Raw genomic sequence first — 24,180 nt, 5'->3', positions numbered from 1 at the left:
CACCCGCGCAATCTCAGTGAGATTGGGTGGTTCTCAGCTGATCGGGGGATCAACTTCGAGAACCGTGAACCCAGAGATGTCCAACATCCTAGCCGGAGGGTCAGCTTTAAACAGCTGCTCAAAGTAGCTGGCCCAGCGGGTCACAACTGCAGTGTTACCCGTAAGAACCGTTCTATCACTCGCTCTGACTGCAAGTCTCCGAGGAACAGATTCAGATGTGCATAATGCTTTGATTCCTCTGTATGCAGGACGTGGGTCACTAGACCACAGATGGTGTGTCACCTGCTCACAGATTTGTCTAATAAACACCTCCTATCTGCCCTCAGAGCCCTCACAGCCGTCTTTCTCATTTCCCAGTGCAGACTGGAGTTGCCATCAAGTCGTGCGCTGCGACTCCTCTCGATAATATTCAGGGTGCCCTGCGAGATGAAACATTTCCTTCTGGGAACACTGGCAACACCAACAGAACTCTCGGCAACCTTCAGGGCCTTATCACGGAAGATCTCCCACATCACAGTAGAGTCAGCAGTCGCACCAAAGTCTGCAAGTTCTTCACACAAATTGCGTGCAAACTCATCAGAAAGAGCTTGATCTTGGAGTCTGGTTAAGTCCAGCCTTGTTCCCCTAGTAGGTGGTAGCCTACTGGATCTAAGCTAAATCTTCAGAGTAGCAACAACAAGTCTGTGGTCAGAATTCACAAACTGGGCACTTCTGTAGACCCTGCAGTCCTGCAGGAGTCCCCAGCATCTGCCCACGAGGATGTAATTGATCTCCTTTGCTGCACCACCAGTACTGGAGTACCAAGTCTAACGATGCGGTTCAGGGCTCTGGAACCAGGATCCAGCGACCCACAACCCCTGACCTTTCGCAAAGTCAAGGACGATGGAGCCACTTTCACCACGGTCTCCAGACCCATGGGGACCGACATAATCTTCATAGCCAGCCTGTCAGTGCCAGTGGTCGCATTGAAGTCACCCATGACCAGAGGAGTGTCACCTCGTGGGCACCCTTCAACCACCGAGCGAAGTTGCGAGTAAAATGTCTCCCTCAATGAGACATCACTCATCGCGGTCTGAGCATACACTGAGGCAACAGACAAGACACCCAAGGAGTGCCTTAGCCTGAGTTTCATAATATGCTCGTTGAAAGACGTGACGTCAGACACCATCGGAAGGAGCCGATCCGCTACAGCAACAGCTACTACCTGAATATGGCAGCCATCAGACTGACCACACCAAAAGTAGGCATACCCACCTACAGAGATCTGACCACTCCCCGGTCTGCGTACCTCAGAGAGTGCTCCCCCCTCAGCAGAGGAAGATGGTCATCTTGCCGGAGAGCCAAAACGTTCCTCACGCCCACCCGGATGGGCCGCCTCAAACTGGGACCCAAGTGCCGCCATACAGCAGGTGACACCTCAGCACCACACCAGCCCCGATCCCAACAGGCCTGACCCTATTAGCTCTCCGACGGTTTTGGTCTCGGCATGTCCCCCATTACCCCAAAATACGTATGCTACTTTGGGTTTGAAGTCAAGCTTGTGGAAGCAAGACAGTCTAAAGAAAAAGATTAAAGTGAGTTACATATTTGCATAAATAACATTGGTTTCAAAATTGTCTTTTGTTTCTCAATGCTGGCAATCTAGTGTAAGTGTAAGTAATTCTTGGAGGACATTATGGTCAAATGCATCTGCCCCCCCTCCAGCAGAACAACTGGCCCTGCAAAAGTTTTCATTATTTTAAAATGGCATACAAAAGAATGTATAAAATGCATTAACATTACATTAAAAAGAAAATGCACACACAAATTGTCCAGCACCTATAAATAAATATTATGAAAAAAAGTATGGTAACAGTACTCAGTATTCATAACTATTCAGAGTCCAGATGTAAGAGTTCATTATTGTGCCTTTGATTCATAGGTTTGCATGTTGAGGTACAACTTTCAACAACTTTACAACTTTCAACAACTAATCAAGTGGACTACAATATGAGTGACCCCCCCCTTTTCTGTCACAAACTAGTGGTGTCTCCTGAAAGACACCGACTGGTGAGACCGTCCTTACAGGCGACGTGGAAATGGCACCATGTCCCACTGACCGCTGACATTGTGGCCCAGGACAGCTGGAACCTCGTTACTCGCAGGTTCTTGGCAGTGGCTTGCGGTGACAGCTAACCCCCCCCCCCCCCCTGGTTGAAATGTAGAATCGGCACTCATGAAAACGTTGTTTAAAAATACAAACAATATTTTAATATAAGCTCGTATCACTCTACACTTCCACCGCCATCGCAGGATGTGCCCTGTGTTAACCCTAACCTTAACCATAATAAAAGGACCAGCGACTCTGAGCAGGAGAAACAAATACAAGAGGCATAGATGAACTTTACTAGAAAACGGGAAACTGAACAATAAATGTCATATTATTCTTCTGACCCCTGGTGTCTAAAGACACGCATTACGATGTACTGGCCTGTATATCTTTGTTCTGCATTTTGTTTGTTTGCTGAACGTATGATGCATTTCCAACCTCTTTCCATATTTTATATAAAGATCTAATGCATAATGTGTAATGCATCGTTAAAAGAAAAACTGAGTAGCCTATTAAATATGGTAAAAAGAAAAATATATGAAATATACAATAATAGATAAAAAATGGGGTATATATGGGCGTATAACATAAATGTTTGTTTTCTCTGATGGGATTTGAAGGTAATTTAAATCTAATTAAATTTGAAATTGTAAAAATGCTGCACAGAATGATTTAAAGAAACATTTGATCCTGTTTGCTTTGTGTAGACCAATTCAAGTTAATTTAATTCAAAGTGATGTGGATTTAAAAAAAATCAATATTACAATCAGGGTTGCCAACTCATGCATCTGGCGTGACACTCGCGCTCTCTGACTCACGCTCACCAAGAAATCTTAGGGCAAAACTATATTACGCCGTTACACCTATTTCTGGGGGACTTAATAAATGTACACCAATTAGTTTAAATAATGTGGCCCATTTCCATCAGACCACCCTAATGAAGGTTTAACCCCCCTTTTATAAATCTCTAGTGATGCTCCTGCACGTGACAATAAGATTCATTGTGCCTTGCGCCCATAGGCTCTGGACGCCCTGTGACCCTGGATTGGACAAGTGGGTACAGAAAATGGATGGATGGTTACAGAAAATGGATGGATGGTTGGATTCATTAGATGGATTTTCAGCACCAGTGTATTCAGTGTGTGACCATAAAGACACATCTATTGTCCAATCAATTTAATGTACTGTTCTGGTGTAATGCAAAAAGTAAAAGCCTATCCCGGACCCATGTGATCCTGAATTGTACAAGTAGGTACAGAAAATGGACGGATGGATTGGATTGCTACAGACTGCTCTCGATTTATAAGCCTACAAAGAGTAAAAGGAAGTGCATGCGCAAAGCTGACATACCATTTTAAGTAAATTTGCACTGCATTTCCATTTATTTAATATGTGCTCTTTAATATGCATTACTAATATATGTTAGGTTTATGTGGTTTTGCTACAAGGACTCTTGAATGTATAGTAAAGTAAATCCGACTTACGCTAGGGGTCGTGGAACAATTTTTGCATAAGTCGAGACCCACCCGCCTGTACTTCCGTTAGGGAGCAGGATTACTTTAAATCGGCAAAACAGATAATCCTCTGGGCACTTTCCCTTTAAAATCCGGTCGAACATTATAGGCGCCTAAACCGGCGCGTAAACTAAAAACGGCTGTTTATTGTTTAGTTAGCTGGCTGGCTAGCTAGCTAAGTTAGAAACGCGCTCCTTTTGAACTTCAGCTAACGGGCTGTTACCGAAATTAAATTTTCCAGTTAGATATGGCTACCTGCGAATGCCATTTCCAAAATACTTCAGCTTTTCTAGTTAACGATATTGCCGTTTGACAATTCTGGAGTCTGTCGCCGAATGGGGCCAGCTATTTAACACCCGAGAAGTACATTTACATAGCCATTTAAAGTATTTTTTTTATAACTTATTCGCTCTCGGGTTGTGTTAGATTTCACATTATTCAAAATGACTTCCGCTTTGGTAAGCATTTTTTGTAATGATGTATATCTTGCCCTTTTTATGTTGATACCTATCTAAACACGAATAACATGCATCGCTGCTTTGTTCGGATACTTTGTTTTGATTAAATAAAACCTAAACGCATGCATATAGTTATCTTAAACCAACATGTACCTTAGCTGTTTTTACAGTACTTAATCCGCTATGAAACCGTAAAGCGTGATATAATGTTTCTGTGATTGATGTTGTCGCAGGAAGACCCAACGCTTGAGAGACATTTTAAGGGTCACAGAGACACCATAACTAGTGTGGACTTCAACAGCAACATGAAGCAAATAGGTACTTAGTAAAACGGATCCGTTAATATTCACATCTGCATCCGCAGTGTCATGTCAGTCTTGACACGAGTTTACCGTGTTCTTTTCAGCCACAGGCTCTATGGACTCGTGTATCATGATCTGGAACATGAAGAGTCAGATGAGAGCTTATCGCTTTGTGGGACACAAGGACGCAGTGATGTCCGTCCAGTTTTCCCCCTCAGGACACCTTGTAGCATCAGCATCCAGGGACAAGACTGTCCGCCTCTGGGTACCCAGTGTGTAAGTGACACTCATCAGATAGATGTATACACACACAAATAAATAAATGGCTTGGTATTGCTAACTAGCCCATGGTACAATATTAGTGTCATGATCCACTACATTGCGTTGCATTAACATATTACCATTGTATCATGATGGTTAACACTGCAATATTGAAATGATTCAAGTAATAAAATTTAGAACAGGCCAAATTTAATTAACAGACATTAACAACCTTTAACTACCAAGGATGGCTATGTTGAGAATGTTTTGTAAGCTTCAACTACCAGTTGCATAAACCGTGTGCTTCTTTGTGCATAAATGAAGTGTAAATTCTGTTTTTAAAATGGCAAATGTGGGAAAAAAGCATAGAATGAAACATTTGATTTGTACTTTAGCATGTCAGAGGTAGATATTTTACTTAATCTTTGCATTGCACTGCAATTAACATATTTAACATAAACAGCATATTTTTTATCAGGAAAGGTTTAGAACAAGAAAGTATTCAACAATTGTAGTATTGATACAGTTCTAGACAGTTGACCTAGACTGGGAAATTCTTTTGTTACAGCAGCAAACATAAATTTAGACAGCAGCATAGCATAGTGTATATATAGCTTTAGTATTAGAAAAGTTTAAGATAAGTAAAATAAAATATGTTGAACAAGTGAAATAAGTTCAGATAAGTAAGAACTGACCAAAACACAGTAGAAAGGGTTTTGGAGGAGTTTGACCAGAGTGAAGGAAAAGCGACCAATGAGTGCTCAGCATATATGCAGAGATGGCCACCTCATGAAGCTAGTCTGTGCAGCAATTTGGGTTAGGGGCCTTGCTTAAGGGCCCAGTGGTGGCATCTCTCTGCCCACCACAGGATTTGAACTGATAGCATTCTGAGTCCCAACTCCCAGAGCTGCCCCACCCTCCAACCAAATTTTTAAAATACTTTTTGGTCGGTACATAATTCCATATATGTTATTTTATAGTTTTGATGTCTTTATAATCATTCTGAAATGTAGAGAATAGTACAAATAAACCTTTCTCTTGGTAGGTGTGTCCAAACTTTTGACTGGTACTGTATATTTTTCTCTCTCAGTCTTCCAGATGCTTTTTCTGGACAGGGTTGTGGGGGTCCTGGAGCCCGTCCCAGGTGACATAGGGCACAGGGGTTGCCTAGATGGGATGCCAGGCTGTTGAGAGATGCCATTTAGCCTGACTGCATATTCTTGTACTGGATGGGCACAGAGAAGATCTTCATTCCCCCACACACAGAGTGATGGTGCAATTCAAAGTCCAACCCTGGAGGTGTGAGGCAACAGTGCTAACGATCACTCGCATGCTTTGGCCAATTTAGAGACTCCGGTTCACAAATCCCCAGGAAGAAAACAGGGCAGCCATTTATCACCTGACCAGATTCTGTTGAGCTTGTATAACTGCCAAGTAAATTGACCTTTTGTCTTTATTGATAGTTTTTACAGTAATATTTATAGTTATTTTGATATGACTCAGGGAATGAAGTCAGATGATACCAAATATACCTTGGTTTATAGTAAGTAGTCTTCTGTTTTGGCTTCTGCTTGCATGTGTTTTCTGGGAATGTGACTAATTTGTATATAGTAATAGTATTTACATTTCCATCATGGACTAATTTGATTCAGGAAGCTTGGTGTTGAATCTGTGTGGCACTAGGTGGCAGTGTTGTTTCATTTTGAACGAGATCATAGTGATTTAAGCATTTGGGGCTTGTTAATTACTGCGTGGCTTATAATATGAATTCTCAGTGGTGAATAGTTACTAAATAGGGTTTATGGACATTGCCTGATGGAGCATATGGTTGAAACCATAATGTGTGTGTTTTTTGGGTTGATGTGGATTTATTGAATCCCTTAATAGTGAGGTATACAGTACCGAATGTGAAAACATAGGGAAAAATGTGCTCATTATAGACACTGGAGAACACTGTTTGGTGAAGTAACTTTTAGCATCTACTGCCACCATACCATTTGTGGGCCATCATCCTTGTCTTGTGTTCTTGCCAGTGTTTGTAGCCAAATAATAGCTTATGGGCTAAGCAGTGCAATAATTACTGGGTCATGTGACAGCCAGGAGGTTTCATGGGACTCATGTGATGCCCGGAAGCCGTAGCAATATGCATGATCTGCTTGGGCCCCTGAGCAGACTGTGCTGTCTGACCCCATTTTGAAATGTTATTTTGAGGTGAGGAAACCTGTCCTGATGTTGTTACTCTGGATGAGGCTTGATGCAGGAGATACTGTATTTGTGGCTTTTTTGCCTCCTAACAAGAATGTCAGGCTTGAAAAATGTATGGTGGTGTCTTAATTTTTACAGAACTGGCACAAACGTGAAGGGTAATTACAGAGCAGCTTCCCCGAGGGGAGGCAATCGATGGATGTTGTTGGCAAATGTTTTTGTTCTCTGGTGAAAATTAACTTTTATTTCCTGTGCACTTTGCACTAATTTGACGTCGTAAATTTCCATCCACGGTGCCCCGTTAGGAAGTACCAGTGCACTTGGAGTCCCATGTGCGCTCGGTTTGCTCACGTGGAAATGACTCTGGCAGCAGCAAGAATAGCCAAATAAGTTTGTGCCGTTTAGAAAGTCAGAAAGCAAATTGCAGGGTCAGCTCACAACATAAGCAATTTAGTGTCTTACTGACTTTAGTGTAAGATGAGCTTTTATTACTGTTGTTGGCTGTATTGCCTTCTGGATTTATTTTCGGAAGGAGCACACCAATAATATCACCTTATTAGGTTTCCCTGTAGTTCCCTGTTAGCACCAGGCTCACCTTAAAGACTCCTCTGGTCTGGTACATATATTAATATGTAGGTCTGTAGCTTTGATGTAGCTGTGATTTTCCATTATTACATTCTGCACCTGCATTATATGCACACTTGGGTGTTATGCAGTGAGAACTGTAATCACAGCAAATTACATAAATGTGTCGATTTAAAAACAGCCGACAAAGCATATGCGCATTGATGACGTGGTCCCTGCAGGTTCTGTGCTGCAGTTGTATTAAAACAAGGCCTCTCTTTACTTATGACGAGTCTGTCATGCTTTTTGTTATTCTGGTCTTGGTGGGAGTTGGTGAGTGTGCTGGGTCTTTCTGACAACCCTTAAGAGCCGCATCCGCAGCCCTAAAACTAATGGGCTGTTTATCGCAATGAAGGCTTGAGGTAGTTAATTTAGCGAGATGCACTGCATGCCCAAGAATGGCGCCTTTGTGGAAGCTGTCCTCTCCTTGCCGCGCACTGACATGCATCACCCTCCCCCCCCCCCCAAACACCTCCCAGAATCTTTGTCTTGACGCAGGACAAATTCCAGTCATGTGAGGGGTGGGGGTGCGGCCTGTTACTGTTGTGTTTTAGAGTGAAACGTGTCATATTTCACACGTTCTTTCTGCGTTACCCTTGACCTCATTTGCACCAATGTGGAAAGTGGAGAATGTGTTTCTCTGTGAGCATGTAGTGTGTAGTTGTCATTGTTAGATGATTTATTTATTGCTGGGCTACACTGTGTGATGATATGGGTCATAATGATCACTGCTGATTTCTGATCATAAGTGGCTTTGTGTAGTAGATGCAGGTTTATAGACATAGATTTTAGTGAGACGTTAGGGCTGTATGTGTTTTGTCTGTTACGGTTCAGGTGGGGGACTGATTGAAGGGAGTCCAAAAAAGGGGGGGGGGATTCCAATAATGGTCTCTGATTTCACCGTGCCTGTCTGAGCTTCACAGGGCTGTAGGGAGGGAGGCTGTGTCGGCATCTGCCGGTAAGCTGATCATGGCGTCCTATCCACTGTCTAAGGTCGAACATGGGGGTGGGTTTGCATTGGAAGAGGCACATCGTCTCTGGGCCTGTGCTGTGATACCCCCCCCCCCATCCCCCTTTCACCTGCGGCACAGATGTTGACTATGGTAACACTGTCTTTAGCCATATAAGGCCGGAGCTCTGTCTTTCACCTTATATGGTGGGAGCACGCATCGGCGGGTGCACAGGGAACGGCTTTTGTTCCTATCATGTGTGTAACTGGAAGCCGCGGCTCACCTGGTGCCCAGTTGTGTATATATCCTCGTGCAGAGACCGAGGACACTGTCGATACAGTGGGGTAGTGAATATGCACAAGATGGCTTTTTTTTGTATATGAGGGCCTTTTCTGTGGTGCAGTTTAAGTCGGCCAGTACATGATTGGACGACAACTGACATACCAGCATTTTCCTGGTGGGCCGAACGAGACTCCTCTGTGCGGGAGCCCTTCTTGCTGTTTGTCATGTCCATTTGTGTCTCAGTCCTGCTGGAATTTCATTCCAAATATCATTTATTCACATCTGTACTCATTGTCATCTTTGCATTTTTCTCTCTCATGTTTCTACATCTATTCACATTCGCATTTTTTATTTATCTGTACATTTTTTTTCGTTTTTTTTATTCTGCCCCATTTGCTCTGTTTTCTCTGAACGTCTCGGTTTTTGCTGTCAGAATCTGAACTGCTGTAACATACTAATTTTCCTCCGGGGATCAATAAAGTACCACCTCATCTCTCTGCTCGTTAAATTCATTGTTATAACATACTTTCGATTTTTTGTTGCCTGTGTTTTGTTTATGGGTTATTTATACAAGGGTTTGCACCAGTTAGCTTTAGGTTTGTTCATCCTGGATGCTGGTAATTAGCTGTATAATCATTTTGAATCGTTATTAATGGTAATTATTGCCCCCCCCCCCATTTAGGAAGGGTGAGTCGACCTCCTTCCGTGCACACACTGGCACAGTCCGCAGCGTGAGCTTCTCCGGCGATGGCCAGTCCCTGGTCACAGCCTCTGATGACAAGACCGTCAAAGTGTGGACGGTGCACCGACAGAAGTTCCTATTCTCCCTCAATCAGCACATCAACTGGGTGCGCTGTGCCAAGTAGGTACCACTCAGGCGGCTCTGAAGCCCATCCGTGGGTTAAGGGTACGGTTGACGGCTGCCAGAAGACCGAAAAAGGCAGATGATTTGTTTATCTTGAGTGTTATTCTTGAAGCGTTGGTAACAGAGTTAGGAGCCTTGTGGAAGGGCGCTGGTCAGAGCCTGTTCAGGGAAGCGAGCTGTCTCCGCTTTCCTCTGCTCATTAGTCCTCCACACTCATGGAGCTTGCTTATGGAGCTGGGTGTGAGGGCGTGGCCTTCTGAAGTAACTTAACCAGCTTCCCGAAAGCATAGCTGGTTTCACTTATCATTTTAATAACTCTCTTCCTGGGGTGGCTTTGGGTTGTGTTTCCGATTGTTCTAACACGTTGTCACCGCAATGGCTCGTTTGTCGACTGTTGGTTTGGGTGATCCGTTCAGAACTCGATTTCACATGAGGTGTTTAACTTCTCTCGACGGTGTGGCTTACTCAATTTCCTTAGGAGCTAGCTTCCTCCTATATCAACATGAAATACTAGTTTTTCCACCTGGTTTTGCATTACTTGTTTTAGAATGTGATGGACCTTTTTTGTATTTTTTCCCCCTGTTTTAGTGTTATTATATCATAACCAGAGGCTGTGTGTGATACAAAAGGCCTGTGTGCGTTAAGTCTGTGCTATTAATACTTTAAACATGACGCCGTGTTAGAGTAATTTCGGCATTAGGTGAAAACTTGATCTATGGACGTCTGTCGTTTGGCTAGTGTTGGCATTCAAGTGGAATACGACACGTACCGAGATTTGTAGGATGGTAAGCTAAGACTGTCTCTTGTTCAGGTTTTCTCCAGATGGTCGGCTGATTCTTTCATCCAGTGACGACAAAACCGTCAAGGTCTGGGACAAAACCAGCCGCGAGTGTGTGCACTCCTTTTATGAGCATGGAGGGTGAGTGTGTTGATGAAGTGTGTCAGTTTGGTACTGCTGCAACATCCTACGGCCAAGAGAAAATTTTTAATTACCCCCTGTCATACACTTTCTGGAAGGTTGTTTGTGTTTAAATTATTTATCTCAGAATATGCGTACTTGATCGTACTTGTGTTCTCATGTACCTGTTTTATGTCATCTTCCTTTGCTAAAGACCAGTTCCAATACAGAAGTGCAGAGGACGGTAAAAGTCCCCAGATGGCATTCTTGCCCCGCCCCAAATATCAAAGATGCATCAGTTGCATCCTCACAAAATGAGACCAATCCCAAGATTCATTGCGTCCCAAGTTTGTTTTTGGATGGCAATTAGCGAGACCGGTCTTGCCAAGACTGCAACTATGATTGTGTGTTCTTGGGATTGAGAAACACCATCTCTCTCAGACTCTGGGGGAGAGACATAATTGTTGTAGTTGTTCTAATGTCTTGGTCACTGTCCTTTCAGAAATGTCACATCTATACCTACACTATACAGTCTGAAGTCTGTCTTTATGCTGTGAAAAGGATTTTCTCATACTGCTGTTAGTTAAAAGTGAGCAGCGACCCAATCAGTATTTTCTCCTCATCCGCTTCCTCCGTGCAGGTGTGTGACGCATGCTGATTTCCACCCCAGTGGCACCTGCATCGCGGCCGCCAGCACGGACAGCACCGTCAAGGTGTGGGACATCCGCACCACCAAGCTGCTGCAGCACTACCAAGGTGACATCCCCAGTTGTGATGTCGTGCGGACGTTGAGGATTTGGCGTTTCCTACAGCCGCTGCTTGCTGTTTTTTTTTTTTTTTTTTTCGTGTGTTAAATCGCCCTAAAGAACTAAAACAAAACTTCATGATGGTTGTTCTTTTAGTTAAAAAGGACGTTTTCAGGCTTGCTTTGCGGTCTAACCGGGTAAGGCCTCTCTGTTGTCATGTGATTGCGATGGCTTTAAAGCCAGGGAAATGGCTGCCGGCATGAATCCCCGTTACATGATGGAGCATCAACTACAGCTGATTACAGTGCAGCAAAGTGCTCCTCTGTGGTGGTCTTACCTCCCTCTTTCCCCATTGGATTTCAATGAAAAATAAGATTGTATCTGATTGTATCTGAAATGAAAAAAAAACAAAGCAATTCCATTATGTGGGATGAGACCCTTGAGGGGTAGACATGCTTCCAAGGCCCAAGGTGTTCCAGGGAAGATGTTTAATCTTTATTCTCAGATATTGAGTTGGTGGAGAAACTGAAGAATCTTTGGAAATTACAAAAACACCTTATGAGTCAACAGTTTAGCTCCTGGACACACAATGCTTCAGTTTTTCAAAGTCAGAAGGTGCCAGAATCTCACCTAAGTTAGACAGGTACCTGTCAGTGTGAATTAAACCTCTTGCTGGTTCTGTTGATGGCCAAATAAACTTTTGTCAGCCAGGAAAAGGTCTTTTTTCCTGAAGTTATATGAGTTATATTATAGGAGCAGCACTGTGTCTTAAGGGGTAACACTTTTACCTTACATCCCAAGTTTGGGTTTGAAACCCATCTCTGCTGTGTGTGTATATGTCCTGCTCCCTAGGATGGACTGGTATCCCATGCAGGGTATCCCCCTGCTCTGTGCCCTGTGGGCCCCAGGGCCCCATTACACTGGCCAGGATAAGGGCTTGGAAGATGCCCAGATTACTGTTATTGTGCATTTAATTGCTCACCTGATGCCTTTGCCCTGAGCCACCTCCATTTATGCCCGCCACCCCTTTAAGGTCAGATTTGCTCGCAGAGGTAATGCAGAACCGGCCCTATTTGTCGTCTTATGGGTTTTCCTGCCGTAATGCAGAACCGGCCCTATTTGTCGTCTTACGGGTTTTCCTGCCGGTGCTCCTCAGAGCTCCCCACTCTGCTCACATAGTAGTACTCGCAGTTTTCCTCCAGGGCCACGCCCCATGCTTCCTAGACCACGCTGCTTGTTGGTGTCCTAAGCGCACAAAGAGATGCCTGGTGGCTTTGTGGGGTGTTGCGAGGTTGTCGCTCTTCATGTGACCCATGGGAATTTGCCAGGCACCTATCCTGCAGACAGCGTTGGTTGACCATGTGCTCTGCCCTTCTCCTTCCACAGTGCACAGCGCGGTGGTGAATGGGCTGTCCTTCCACCCATCTGGGAACTACCTCATCACGGCCTCCAATGACTCCACACTGAAGGTGCTGGACCTGCTGGAAGGGCGGCTGCTGTACACTTTGCACGGACATCAGGTACCGGGCCTGGCCGTGTCCAAAACGTCCGCCTGTCAGACCCCTCCCAGGAGAACCTCCAGGAGATTGATGCTCAGCATTCACCCTTCTTGTTCTGAACCTGTTGTGTTACAGTGATTATGAAAATCAGACTGGTTATATGAAGAAGTGGAAGTTCATCTTTAGTTTCCTTCCCAGAAAATAGCGCCGTTAGGTTTTAAAATCAAAGCGGTCCTTGACCAGTAGGCACTGCGAACTGAACTATGCAGCTTTCAGATCATGGCCTGTCGACCCTTTGTGATAATAGTTGACATATAAAGTGCTTTAGCCTGCCGGTTATAAATTGTCAGTGGGTATTACACAACGTGTCCCCGTTTGCTCTCTGTTACCGATTGCTTTCCCATCCGTGTATAGAAATGGCGCTGCACGCTTTGAAGTGCGCGCTTCTCTCATTAATCTCTCAGACAGAAGCATATTAGGTTTATTTACATTGGGCTCCCCTTTCTGCAGCTTTAAGTTCTGTCTTTGCGGTATATTTTTAATAACGCCTAGGAAACTGCCTACTCGCACCCACTGAGTCACCGTACTGGGGAGAGCCCGCCGGCACCTTCACGCCGACGCTCCGGCTCCTCTCCTGTGGCAGCGTGTGGGCCCCCCCCCCCCCCCCCCCCCCCCCCCCCGGGGCATCAGCAGGCGCGTCTAGAGGGGCGGCCTAGCTCGCTAACCCCCATGTGGGCCTTAAAGGGGAAAGCGACGGGCGTCCCTCCTGGAGCCTGCGTGGAACTGCCGCATCATCTGTCCGCTTAATTAATTTACTTCCCTCGCATCGCTTGTTTGACGCGTTTCAGAAAGCAGGCAGTGTAAGGGACACCCAAATGAATTGCTGCTGATTAATGGGGGGGGGGGTTAGGTGCTATAGACAAGAGTTGAGGGGGAAGCAGTGCCAAAGGTATTGTGAAAAGGGAGACCGGGTATCAGCCAAGGATTTAATACGGTCATTCCCGGATGTCGTGAGTTAAAGCGGTCAGTTAACACCCCGAGCTGTTTATGGATAGTTTTCCCCGTCTTTCCAGTTGCATGGTGATGGATAAGGTCAGACAGCTAAGATTTCGTCACAAGCATCCTTTTGTGACTGGATAAGCCAGTACTGCTGTTTCCAGTATTTCATTTCTGCCCTCCTTTTGGCTGATTGTCAGCTGTATGTTAGATTGTTGTTAATGAGATTGTCATCGGTTTATTTCTGAAGTTTCAGCCCTTACGTAGGAAGGGGTGCTGTCTTCCGATGCAGAATATCCCCTCTTGGAAAAGATTCACCCTGTCCTCTTATGAAAGCAGCCTCATTTCAGTTAAAGTTGCCCCCCCCCATTACTCTGAAAATGGCAGATCCGATGCTCTTCGGATATTAAGATGGAGCTGGTGAAGCCTGCTGAGATATAACCTCGCTGTGACAGGGAATCCCAGCAGCGCCTCTCTGGGGTTCACAGGCGAGCTTGCTGGAGGCTGCCACTGGGGGGCGCCGAAGGTGCCGTGCAGCGTTATGGTCCTTGGCGCGTTAATGGGCTTACCCTGCTGTGGCTGTCAGCTGCTGTTAGCGTGGAGCCGGGAAGCACTTGGCCGCTGGTCTGGGCGCGGCAGGGTTGCACATGAGCACAAGATGACTGCGTTTAGTTTATAAGATGACTGCGGGAGTTTGAGGGTGTGTGTGTGTGTGTGTGTTGTGGGGGGAATCATTCCTCTGCTGGCATTTGGAGTGTGCCTCAGTCAGAATTTGGATGGAAAGACTTTTTTTAGGCAGTGTGCCCTTAAGAAATTACCAAATAGCTCTTGTCACTGCTATTTTTACAGCTTTTTTTTTTCCTTTTTCCACCAAGGGTTTTTTTTTTGTCATTTGTAATTTATGAAGTGCTTTTTCCAGGTGTATAATAACGAATTGCATGCATAAATTGTGAAAACTCCGCCCTCACATTTGAAAATGAGACGGCCGTTCACATGCTCTGACGGATGCCCCCGCCGCCCGCGTGTGGCGGCAGCCTTTGTGACGCCGTTCCTACGTCACGTTCAGGCCTTACGGCTCACACAGAGTGCCAGTGCAAGTAACGCTGCAGCAGTTCACATTTAGCTGTTGATGATGATGCGGTGGCTTTGGGGAAGAAACCATTCTTGAAGACCAGTATTCAGTGTTGCTACCTGACTTCACAAGCTTGTGACCAAGGTGGTCGAGCGATTCAGGTTCCCTAAAGTACATTTAGCTGATGCGGTGTCACAGAGGCCACTGTATCAAGGAAATTGTCATTAACTGAATGTGTTCTGTGTGTCACATGGTGCTTTCAGTGACATCGCGGTGGCCTCGCTCATTCCCAGCATCACTGGCGGTCTCAGGAAATGTCGGTGCTGACGTGCATTCATAAGGCCTGATCCACTGACCTGATCTGTCAACCTCAGCCTATCTGAGATCTCCTGATGAAACAAGTGTTATGTGTGACCAGCAGATAGAGACGCATCTGCATTCCTGTTTATCTTTGACTGTTGCTCTGTGTCTCTGGGTTCCTGTACGTGGTACTGCTGATTTTCCAGTACAGCCACTAACTGCGATCTCCGTATCGATTCAGTGGCCCTGAAAGATGGCCTGAGTGTGCTGGACTGGGAGCCGCAGCTTTATAATCTGATGTGTGGTGCCTGTCAGATGGACATCTGCCTTCTGCTCATGAATCATGAGCTTCGTGAGATGAGTAATGCTAGACTGAATGCTTCAACGCACCGAGAACATCCAGTTAGAAGAGCCAGCTCTGCACTGAGATTATTGTCCCCTTTAGATGTCGAGATATGAACTGGATGATCTGCTTTCTTACATTCAGGGGAGTTTACTTTTATCTAAATGGGGGCGGGGGAGTGTGTGGGTGACTTGCGTTTCACAGGATTAGCCATGCAGCTAGTGCCCCAGCACTCAGCTCCCCCGCTCTGCACCGTTACCGTCTTTGTGTAAGTGAGCGGACACTGCGCTCTGCTCTCTCTCCCCCCACCTGTCTCCCTGTTCAGCGGAGCTCACACATTGGGACTGGTGGTATACCTGCTATTGCGTCACTATGCCAGAGGGCCCAGTGTGGCACAGAGGATGGCACTCTGAGACAGGCAGACCGTCACATGCCATTGGGGGGCCAGGGGGTGCCACTCAAAGACATCCTGTCACGCCAGTTATCTGTTTGGTCAGAGGGCAAATGCTTAGCAGCCAGTGTGGTCCCCTTTGTCCCCTTGAGTGGCATGGCCTTGACATGAAATGAAGCTTTATTCACTATTAGTTCATTGCAATGTTAGTTTATACATATCCCATCATGCTTTCTGATAAGACACACATGGATATATAGAGGTGAGACTGATGTTTGGGGTCAGGGTGCCAGTTCAGCCATTCATCCAGCACCCTTAGAGCATTTCTTGGGAGATTAAAGGTCTTGCTCAAGGGCTGAACAGAGATGTGGCTACCCTGCAGAGCATGGGATTCAAAGTGCAGGTCTTCCAGTCGCAGTCACAGAGACGTATCCTGCCGCCCCTCCATTGATGAGAAATTAATAAAAACAGCCGAGAACCTTTCACCTGGTGGCTGAACGAACGGCCTGTTTTGTCTGGGCCTCAGGTGGTATTTTGGCATATCAATTATATTAGTCTGGCGAAATTCTTTTTGTCTTTCAACTTGAATGTCATGCCGCAGACAACAGTGATGTTTACTGCAGGGCAAAACCATAAGGCCTGCCCGCTCTTCCTCCTAATGAAGCTAATCACCTCCTGGCCAGATAACAGCACCCCCTACAGGGTATACATTACTTCTAGAATAATTTGTGTTCTCCTGCAGCCTTTTTTTAATTCGTTTTTTTTTTTTTTTTTTTTTTACTCGAGACAAACTGGGCTGGTTTGAATGCTGTGCAGTTAGGATCCCAAATGGCTGGCAGGCTGAGGGAAGGGGTGATGAGCTCATAACCCGTCATGCGTACGGTGAAGTACGGCCTGTGCTGAAATCCGGCCCCACTCCTCGATTTTGTTTCAGTCAAACTTGTTTTTGCTTCTCTGTTTTGTTGCTAAGCACACATGATTAATTAAGGCTCATGAAAATAAGTGTTGGTCGCTCTGGTTCCCAGATTCCCACGGTGAGTAATCACATGAGACTGGCATCCGCCTGGGCGTCTGTCACCTGCAGCCGTGCCCGTCCTGTGCCTGTCATGCGCCCACCTTCTCTGAGCTCAGACATGCCGTTCTCTGATCTTCAGTTGCGTGATGTATTCGGGAGGATGCTGTCAGGTGGGGTTGTTGGTGTGTGATATCAAGGTGTTTGGAGGCTGCAGACCTGGGCTTAACAGAACCGGACCAGTATGTGGATTGGGGTGGTAGGACCTTTCACTTGGGCGAGGGGACTTCACATAAATTCCCTGTCATCATGATGTGATGCTTCACTGCCAGGGTGAGGCCCCTCCTGTGGTCACGTTCAGGCTCATCCAGACAGCTTCGTCAATCCACTGCGAACGGATCGATTGATAGATCGTCTAGAAGGAACACTGGCACCGGTGAACCCGGTAACAAGCTCCTCCCTATGTATCCCCCTGGTGGAGTGTCGCTTCGCAGCAGCTGCCGCTGACTCGTGGCTGTTGGGGGTGCCAGTTGGGCACGAGGACGTGTCAGACAGCCTGGTGGTGCCGCGGGAGGCTGGGAGAGGGAGAGCGAGCAAGAGGGGGCGTCGGTCATCGGGCAAGCGGAGCAGATTGTCTGTCTATCTGACTGACTTTATGTCCATGAGTTGCCGTGGTACACTTTGCTGCTCTGGGGGTCCTGGTAACAGTGACCTCTGCAACAGAGGGGTTTGTGTGGCGAGGGAGGGAGGGGGCTGGGAGAAGTGGGAGGGGCTGTTTCTGCAGCCGGCTGTGACGCACGTGCATGCATGTGTATATGTCCCCACGAGGTGTGTGGAATGCAGACTGTGGACTCCTGGCTTTACACGATCTCCCCTGCCAAGTTTACGTTCCTGGCTGCGATCCCAACCCCCCCCCCCCCCGCCAGACACACACCGTCTCTTCCTTTGTGCGCGGGTACCGTCTCGGTGACCGTGGCATTGTGTTCCTGCAGGTGGAGGGGCTAACCCCCCCCATCCCCCCACTCCTGCCTCCGCCTGGAACATTCTGTCCTCTGCACCCGCAGCGGCCGCACATCCCGTTGTTTTGGAAACACGCCGTTCCAGGTGTTAAAATGGATGTCCTGTGTTTGCTTTATCAAAAAAACGTTCACGGCTGCCAGCAAGCCCTTTCCTCCTTGAATATTATTTGTAAGAATCATAATTGCATGTAATCTGCACCTCCTACCCTTTTTGCAACTTTTTTATTTTTTTTTCCCTCCCCCCGAAATAAAAATGATTTCTCGCCTACTTACGTTTTTTGCTCAGTGTTCGAGGCCAAGCTGAATTTCAGTCAAAACAATTAGCAGCTCCTCAGCCGCACCTTCGCGTGCTCGGTACGACCCGGCAAATTAAATTACGCCTGAGATGATATTGTTTCCTTTATTTAACTGATGATTATCTTTCCATGTCTTGCTAATAATGAATGGCTTAGATGACTGACACAGCAGTAGTAATTGGTTCGTTGCTTGGCGACGGCAGGAAAAAATACAATACATTTAAAATGGATTTAAAAAAAAAAAATACATTTCCGTTGATTTTTTGCAGAAAAGCGCAATGATAATTATCTTTTTCAGTGTTTTTTTCCTCCCCACTTTGATGCATTAAAAACTGCTTGGCCAACAGGACTGAATTGTCCGACCAGTTATACGTTGTCATTTCTGTGATGTCATGCTGTGGGCTGTGAGGTACAGCTAGTAGAATGGGATGAACATACTGGCTGTGTTCCATAGGTGGCGCTGTGATTATGGGACTGAATCTGACCATACAATGCATCTGTTATTATTACTGGAGACTAAGGATCTTAGCTCTGTTTTACATTAACTGTTTAATTGCTTAACCATGTAACTGCATGAAGGCTGACATGAAAGGAGTCTGTTTTCCTGTCGTTTTCATCTTGATAAGAAGAAAACAAATTGATGAAGCTTAAGATCCTGTCAGTGTGTGTGAAATGCTGCAGACCTGCTTTTACCTACTATGTTATGTGTATTTGCACAGGCACGTGACTGCTGATGTACGGGGTGTTTATACGAGCTATTTTCCATACATCTGTTTTTGGTAACTGCTTATCCATTGAGGCCCCCGGCGGTGTGGTGCCTCTCGCTAGATATATGCGTGACGCATCCAAGGTGGGGGAGCCACGCATGCATTTTCTGTCCGTCACCAAGCATAAGTGTAGCTGTAGGGCGACAAGGGGGAGGAGCCAGGCCATGATTTGCCAGCAGAGGTTGACGCTGACCAGAAGTCAAATCTAGCGTTCGTGGTGTTTGACGCATTTAGCTGCTTTTCATCCACCAGTGGAGGCTTTGTCATTTTGTTTGTCATTTATTTATTTATTTGATTGTGTGAGATCCACACCAGTATTTTTTATGCTACTTTGAGGGGGAAAAATGGGAATGAAGTATTTGTTATTTTTTAAACGATATGCTTATTGAATGACTTCGGGTGTGTGGGCTCACTTGAGGGGGGTGAGAGAGGTTGGTAGTTTGGCCTGAGCTGTGAAATATTTAATCTGATCATGTTGGTACCCAAGGGCTTGATGACTTTGTCATACTTTTCCAGGAAAGTGACTCAGTTTTTGTGTGTTCCCTGGAATGTCCTGAGCTGGTTGCTATGGTGTCTCATCTGCATCCCTACTAACAAAGAGCTCCTGTTAGGCCTCAACCCTCAAAACTTGTCGATGACTCAGTAGCGTTTTTTTTACCATTGGTCGTCTGTCTCAGAATCTGCGTTTGGGCCCTGATGGTGAGGGGTGGGAAGTGGGGAGGAGAGGGCCCGTGTTTCTCAGGGAGATGGAAGCCTGGGAAGGTCTTTTGGGGTCCATGATTCAGGCATGGTGTCGTGGGTTTGACGGGAGCCCTGTAGATCAGGCTCAGCACCATTGATTAGCTGGGTGAGTAATTACGATCTATATGTGCCTTGAGACCCTGAACGGGATCAGGGATTGGGCGGTCGATGGATGGGTGAATTGATGTTTATAAATAGTAAATCATACATGTCTGAGAGATCAGGGCCAGCGATGTAATTGCACTAAAAGTTTAAAATGATTCATTTTCAGAGAGTTTGATGGCCATGCAGTATATAAACCAGTGCGACCCTTTACAGAGGTGACCCCATATTCAGCTTTGCCATCCAGCTGGGCAGCGTAACACACACCCGTCTGCGGCTCGTGGCTCAGACTGACCCAGCTTGTGGAGTCTGTGCTTCCCTCAATCTTAGGCAGTGGGCGTCGAGCCAAACTGTATTACAGCTTTGTCCGGGCGGCCGGGCTCCTTCCTGTCCCCTTTAATCCCTGCATGGGTCGCCAGACCAGAGTGGGCTCTCGGGTCAGACTGCGGTTGCTCGGGGCTGTCCTCCTCCTCTGGTGGTTCTGGCAGCGTGCAGACAGGCCAGCGCAGGATCGCGGGACCCTTCCGGAATGCGGCGTGGGTAGCGACCCGCCGCCATCCTGGAGCCTGACCTCGGGGGCACTCTGCTTCTGAATGACGGGTGCGGCCACTCGCTCTTGGCCAGCTGCAGCCTGGGCTGATGTTTTTACTTGAGCAGAATAAGTCTTAAAAGTAACCATAGCAACAAGGGGGCGGGGGGGGTAGGGCACCATCCCTGTCTTTGATGGCATCTGCCAGGGCTTCCGTTTCACAAGACGTGAGTGTCGGGGAAGTGGATGCTGGTGCGTCGTCTCAGACCCGCTGTGTGCTCAGGATGAAGCAGGGCCTCTCAGTCACACTGGAGCCTGTCAGAGTATCCTGCTGCCCAGGTGGTCCATCGCTGATCACCGTCATCGGGACAGAAGACGCCTGTAACTGTCCATCTGTTAGCACTGTGTCCTCACAATCCCTCTGGGGCGAAATACCTAAAAAGCTTCTGTTTCATCACACATTTTGAATGACCAAATATGTAAACCACACCTGAGTGAGAGCGAATGTGATCATATAAGAATGTGCTTGGAATTCCTGTTTATATTTCTTTCCTATATCTGTTACGGTATTCAGGATTCACTGTGTAGAATGTTGGCGTGAATGATCCGCAAGAGGGTCTTATAGATTTGTTTTATTTTGGGACCGCTTGCTTTCAGTTTTTCTGTATCAGATTATTCTGAGTGCAGAGAAAATCTGGCATCCTATTTTTGGTGTTAAAATGGGCCAAATGAAAAACTCGTGAATCAGTGGCACAGGGATTGATCTGCATTGATTTTCCTGAAAAGCCTTAATCCAGAGTGAATTTTGGGACATGTGCTACATTTCTACACGGTTCCCAGTATGAAACGGGGAACAGTTTAGCCTAGAAATTTGTCCTTTAACAGCTATAGTTATTAATGCAGTACACATCCCTGCATAACCTTGCCGCTCACTGGCTGATGTCACTGCAGCCCTGCTGGGGGGGGCTGGAATCTGACTTTCATGACTGTGTTTAAGTGGGCCTGAGATTTAAAGCAGCTCCCCATGGTGCATGTTTGAAGCAGATTGCTTCAGGTCGGGGTCTGTGTCCTCCTCAGCCTTGCTTTGAATGCAGCGTAAAGCTCATTTTCTTCATTATTGGACGGTATTCCCAGTTTGGCCCTCCCACACTCCCTAGTAATACCAGTTTTTTTTTCCTTCTCAGACAGTGTGCTCGATTTTGCCCTCCCACACACACCCCTCAGCAACCCCTTCCTTTTCTTTCCATCTTGCCAGGGCTCTGCTACCTGTGTGTCTTTCTCCAGGACCGGTGACTACTTCGCCTCTGGTGGATCAGACGAGCAGGTGACTCCCTGTGTCCTATGTGTTGCTCAATCAGGTGGGAGGAGAGGATTGTGGGTAAATTGTTATTAAAAAAAACCCATAACCAAGACTGACGGAGGGCAGCTTCCTTCTGTCCATGTCCCTGAATGCTGAATATTCTAACATTTTTCAGCATTAAAGCAGTTCTGTTTTCGGTTTTCCTGTCTGGGTTTTTTTTTGCCGCATTAAAATATGCTGGTCTCAGAAACTACAGTCACACATTAACGATTTAGTTCACAGGATTTAATTTCCCCTTTATTTATAGTGCAGTGTGTGAAATCTCCTGAAATAATTGGTAAAGACATTTTCTCACATTTTATTTGTGAGAATGAGGTATTAAAGGCTTCCGTTTCTGTTTCTGATCACTGGCACTGAGCCCTGCTGCCCCTTAACTCTTTAACTGGGCTGACTGCGTCGTCACGGTGACCTCTCTCTCTTGCTGGGACCACAGGTCATGGTGTGGAAGACTAACTTCGACTCCGCTGATTATGGTGAGGTGCTGCGGGTCCAGAAGAGTGCTGCCGGAGCAGAGGGCCCAGCGCTGGCCTCGGACCCCCCCCCTGGCCAGGTGAGCACCAGGCCTGACGAATCACATCAACTTCCTGGATTTGGGAGGGGTACCCAAGACATGCAGTGTGCCTAAGTGCTGTCCTAAGTTACCTGTGGTGTATGTGCTTCAGTGGGTTAGGTCTCTGTGCCTGTTATCAGCAGGCTGCCAGTTTGAATCCCACATCTCTGTTGGGCCCTTGAGCAAAGGCTGCCCCTTGAAAGCCCGTGAAAAATGCTCCAGGCGTGGCTGATTAGTGACTCACTTTCAGCTCTGACCCTAAGCTTCCTTATCAACTCACTATATATGTGTATGTCTTAATAAAACAGGGGAGCAAGGTGGGATATGCAAAAATGAATACATTTCAATGTACACCTTCTTATACTTGTACACGTTTATGGCCTGTGATGAACTGACATCCCATCCAGGGTGTCCCCCAGCCTTGGGCCCTGTGCTGCCTGGGAAAGACTCCAGGTTTCCCACGACCCTGACCAGGATAAGCATTAGAAGGTGTATCGAAGCTAGACTAAATAATCTTAACTGGTCAAGGCCAGGAAATGTGTGAGAGGACATGACACTTATTATTATAATAATGTGTCTCGTGTTTAATCAAATAGAATATCCCTTTTCCTTCCTCATACCAGATCAAAGAGCAGATTTTAACATGGGGCCCGGTGCCTGCAGCCGCTCCTCATGCGGGGCCCCCCCCCCTGCCCCCCTGCCCGCCCGCCTTCATCACTCTTTAGCTATAGCCGATGTTTATCACCGGCTGCACTCTGTAGTAAACATGTATGGACTACTGTAATCCTAATGGGAAAACTAGCATGAGAGCGTCAGTTAAGTCTGCTCACACATGCATATAACTGAAGAAAAGAGGATGATTTGGTTTGGTTGAATATGGATTTCTTTAATCTATTTTGTCTTGCATTTAAATTTATTTTTAAAAAGTGTCCCATAATAAGAAATTAATACAGTAAACTGTAATTTGCATCGTTTCCTCGCACCTCCTGTGTTCGAGTTTGAGTGTTTGCCCTGCTCTGTGTATCTGGTGTTTTCACTGTGTTGTGTGAGTTTTCTTTGGGTGCTCTGGTTTTCTCCTACCGTCCAGTTGCATCCATTTTGGCTTTTTGAAGTCTGTACATTTGTCCTGTGCGTGTGTGCGCGCGCATGCACCTTTGTTGGACTGACATCCTATCCAGGGTATCCCCTGCTTTGTGATCTGTGCTTCCAGGAATGAGATCATTGCTTCACTGTACTGGATAAGTGCTGAAGGATGAGTGGTTGGGTGGATGGGTAGATGGATAATTTCATCACTGTTAGGTTGACCATGTGGTGTTTGTATTCAGGAGTGATGGATTGATCAATGATGATTTTTTCTTTAATTTTCTTAAGCAATGTGTAAACAATAGAGATGGAGGGAAAAAATGATTATGTATCACTTTTTTTTTTGTGTGGCGATTTATGTATCTCCACACTAAGTCCGATATTGATTTTTAAAATCCATTTATATATGTTTGGATTCGAGGTGGAGAAATGTTGCAGTTCCTCTATAATCCTACAGGTGGCGTGCTCTAAACTATTTCCACCTTGACAGGCAGCACAGCACTCCATGTAGTAGAAGCCAATTATTGTCTAATTTTGTTTCGCAATAACAGGAATGGTGGACAACATAGCGGAGATTCGTGCTTCTCCACAGTTTAAATCCAATGTATGGAGGAACTTTGGCTTTCAAAATATAAATGGTAAAGAGGAGTCGGACGTGAGCCTTGCTGTATGCAAACTTTGTCCTGCAAAAGTATTGTGGCAATACGGTGAGCATACGCGCACATATTGCTAGACATCATACTGAGACAGATTAGCCAGGGGGGAGGCATAAAACCTTGGTGTAGTTTATGCCACGATAACAGCAAATGTAGCTTTTTGCTCATTTCTAATTTTAAGTTCAAATTTATGTTGTTGTATTTGAAGTTTTGAATTGTTTAAGTGCTGCCTTGGTTGAATTAAGTGCAGCTACATGGTTGTTTACATGG

The 24,180-nt window shown here is 46.0% G+C and overlaps 1 protein-coding gene across 5 annotated transcripts in view; it reads left to right on the top strand.

Annotated features, from left to right (window-relative positions):
- The first annotated feature begins 3,646 nt into the window (after positions 1-3,646).
- Positions 3,647-24,180, top strand: part of poc1a (POC1 centriolar protein A) — a 41,880-nt gene continuing 21,346 nt past the window's right edge. For 4 of the 5 annotated variants that reach the window (XR_002836663.2, XR_002836662.2, XM_023799538.2 and 1 more), the window contains exons 1-9: positions 3,647-4,061; positions 4,295-4,379; positions 4,468-4,639; positions 9,368-9,547; positions 10,362-10,469; positions 11,089-11,204; positions 12,581-12,714; positions 21,517-21,585; positions 22,055-22,171. Coding sequence is in view for 3 of the 5 variants with exons in the window: in XM_023799538.2 (XP_023655306.2) it covers positions 4,047-4,061; positions 4,295-4,379; positions 4,468-4,639; positions 9,368-9,547; positions 10,362-10,469; positions 11,089-11,204; positions 12,581-12,714; positions 21,517-21,585; positions 22,055-22,171 (996 nt within the window). In the remaining 2 variants the exon portion in view is untranslated. Of the gene's footprint in view, positions 4,062-4,294; positions 4,380-4,467; positions 4,640-5,714; positions 5,924-9,367; positions 9,548-10,361; positions 10,470-11,088; positions 11,205-12,580; positions 12,715-21,516; positions 21,586-22,054; positions 22,172-24,180 lie in introns of those variants that run through there. The other variant, XM_023799539.2, reaches the window with a different exon arrangement.

The sequence above is a fragment of the Paramormyrops kingsleyae genome, chromosome 8 (assembly GCF_048594095.1).
Source record: "Paramormyrops kingsleyae isolate MSU_618 chromosome 8, PKINGS_0.4, whole genome shotgun sequence".
Taxonomy (NCBI): domain Eukaryota; kingdom Metazoa; phylum Chordata; class Actinopteri; order Osteoglossiformes; family Mormyridae; genus Paramormyrops; species Paramormyrops kingsleyae.
This window is presented reverse-complemented; position numbering and strand designations above follow the sequence as displayed.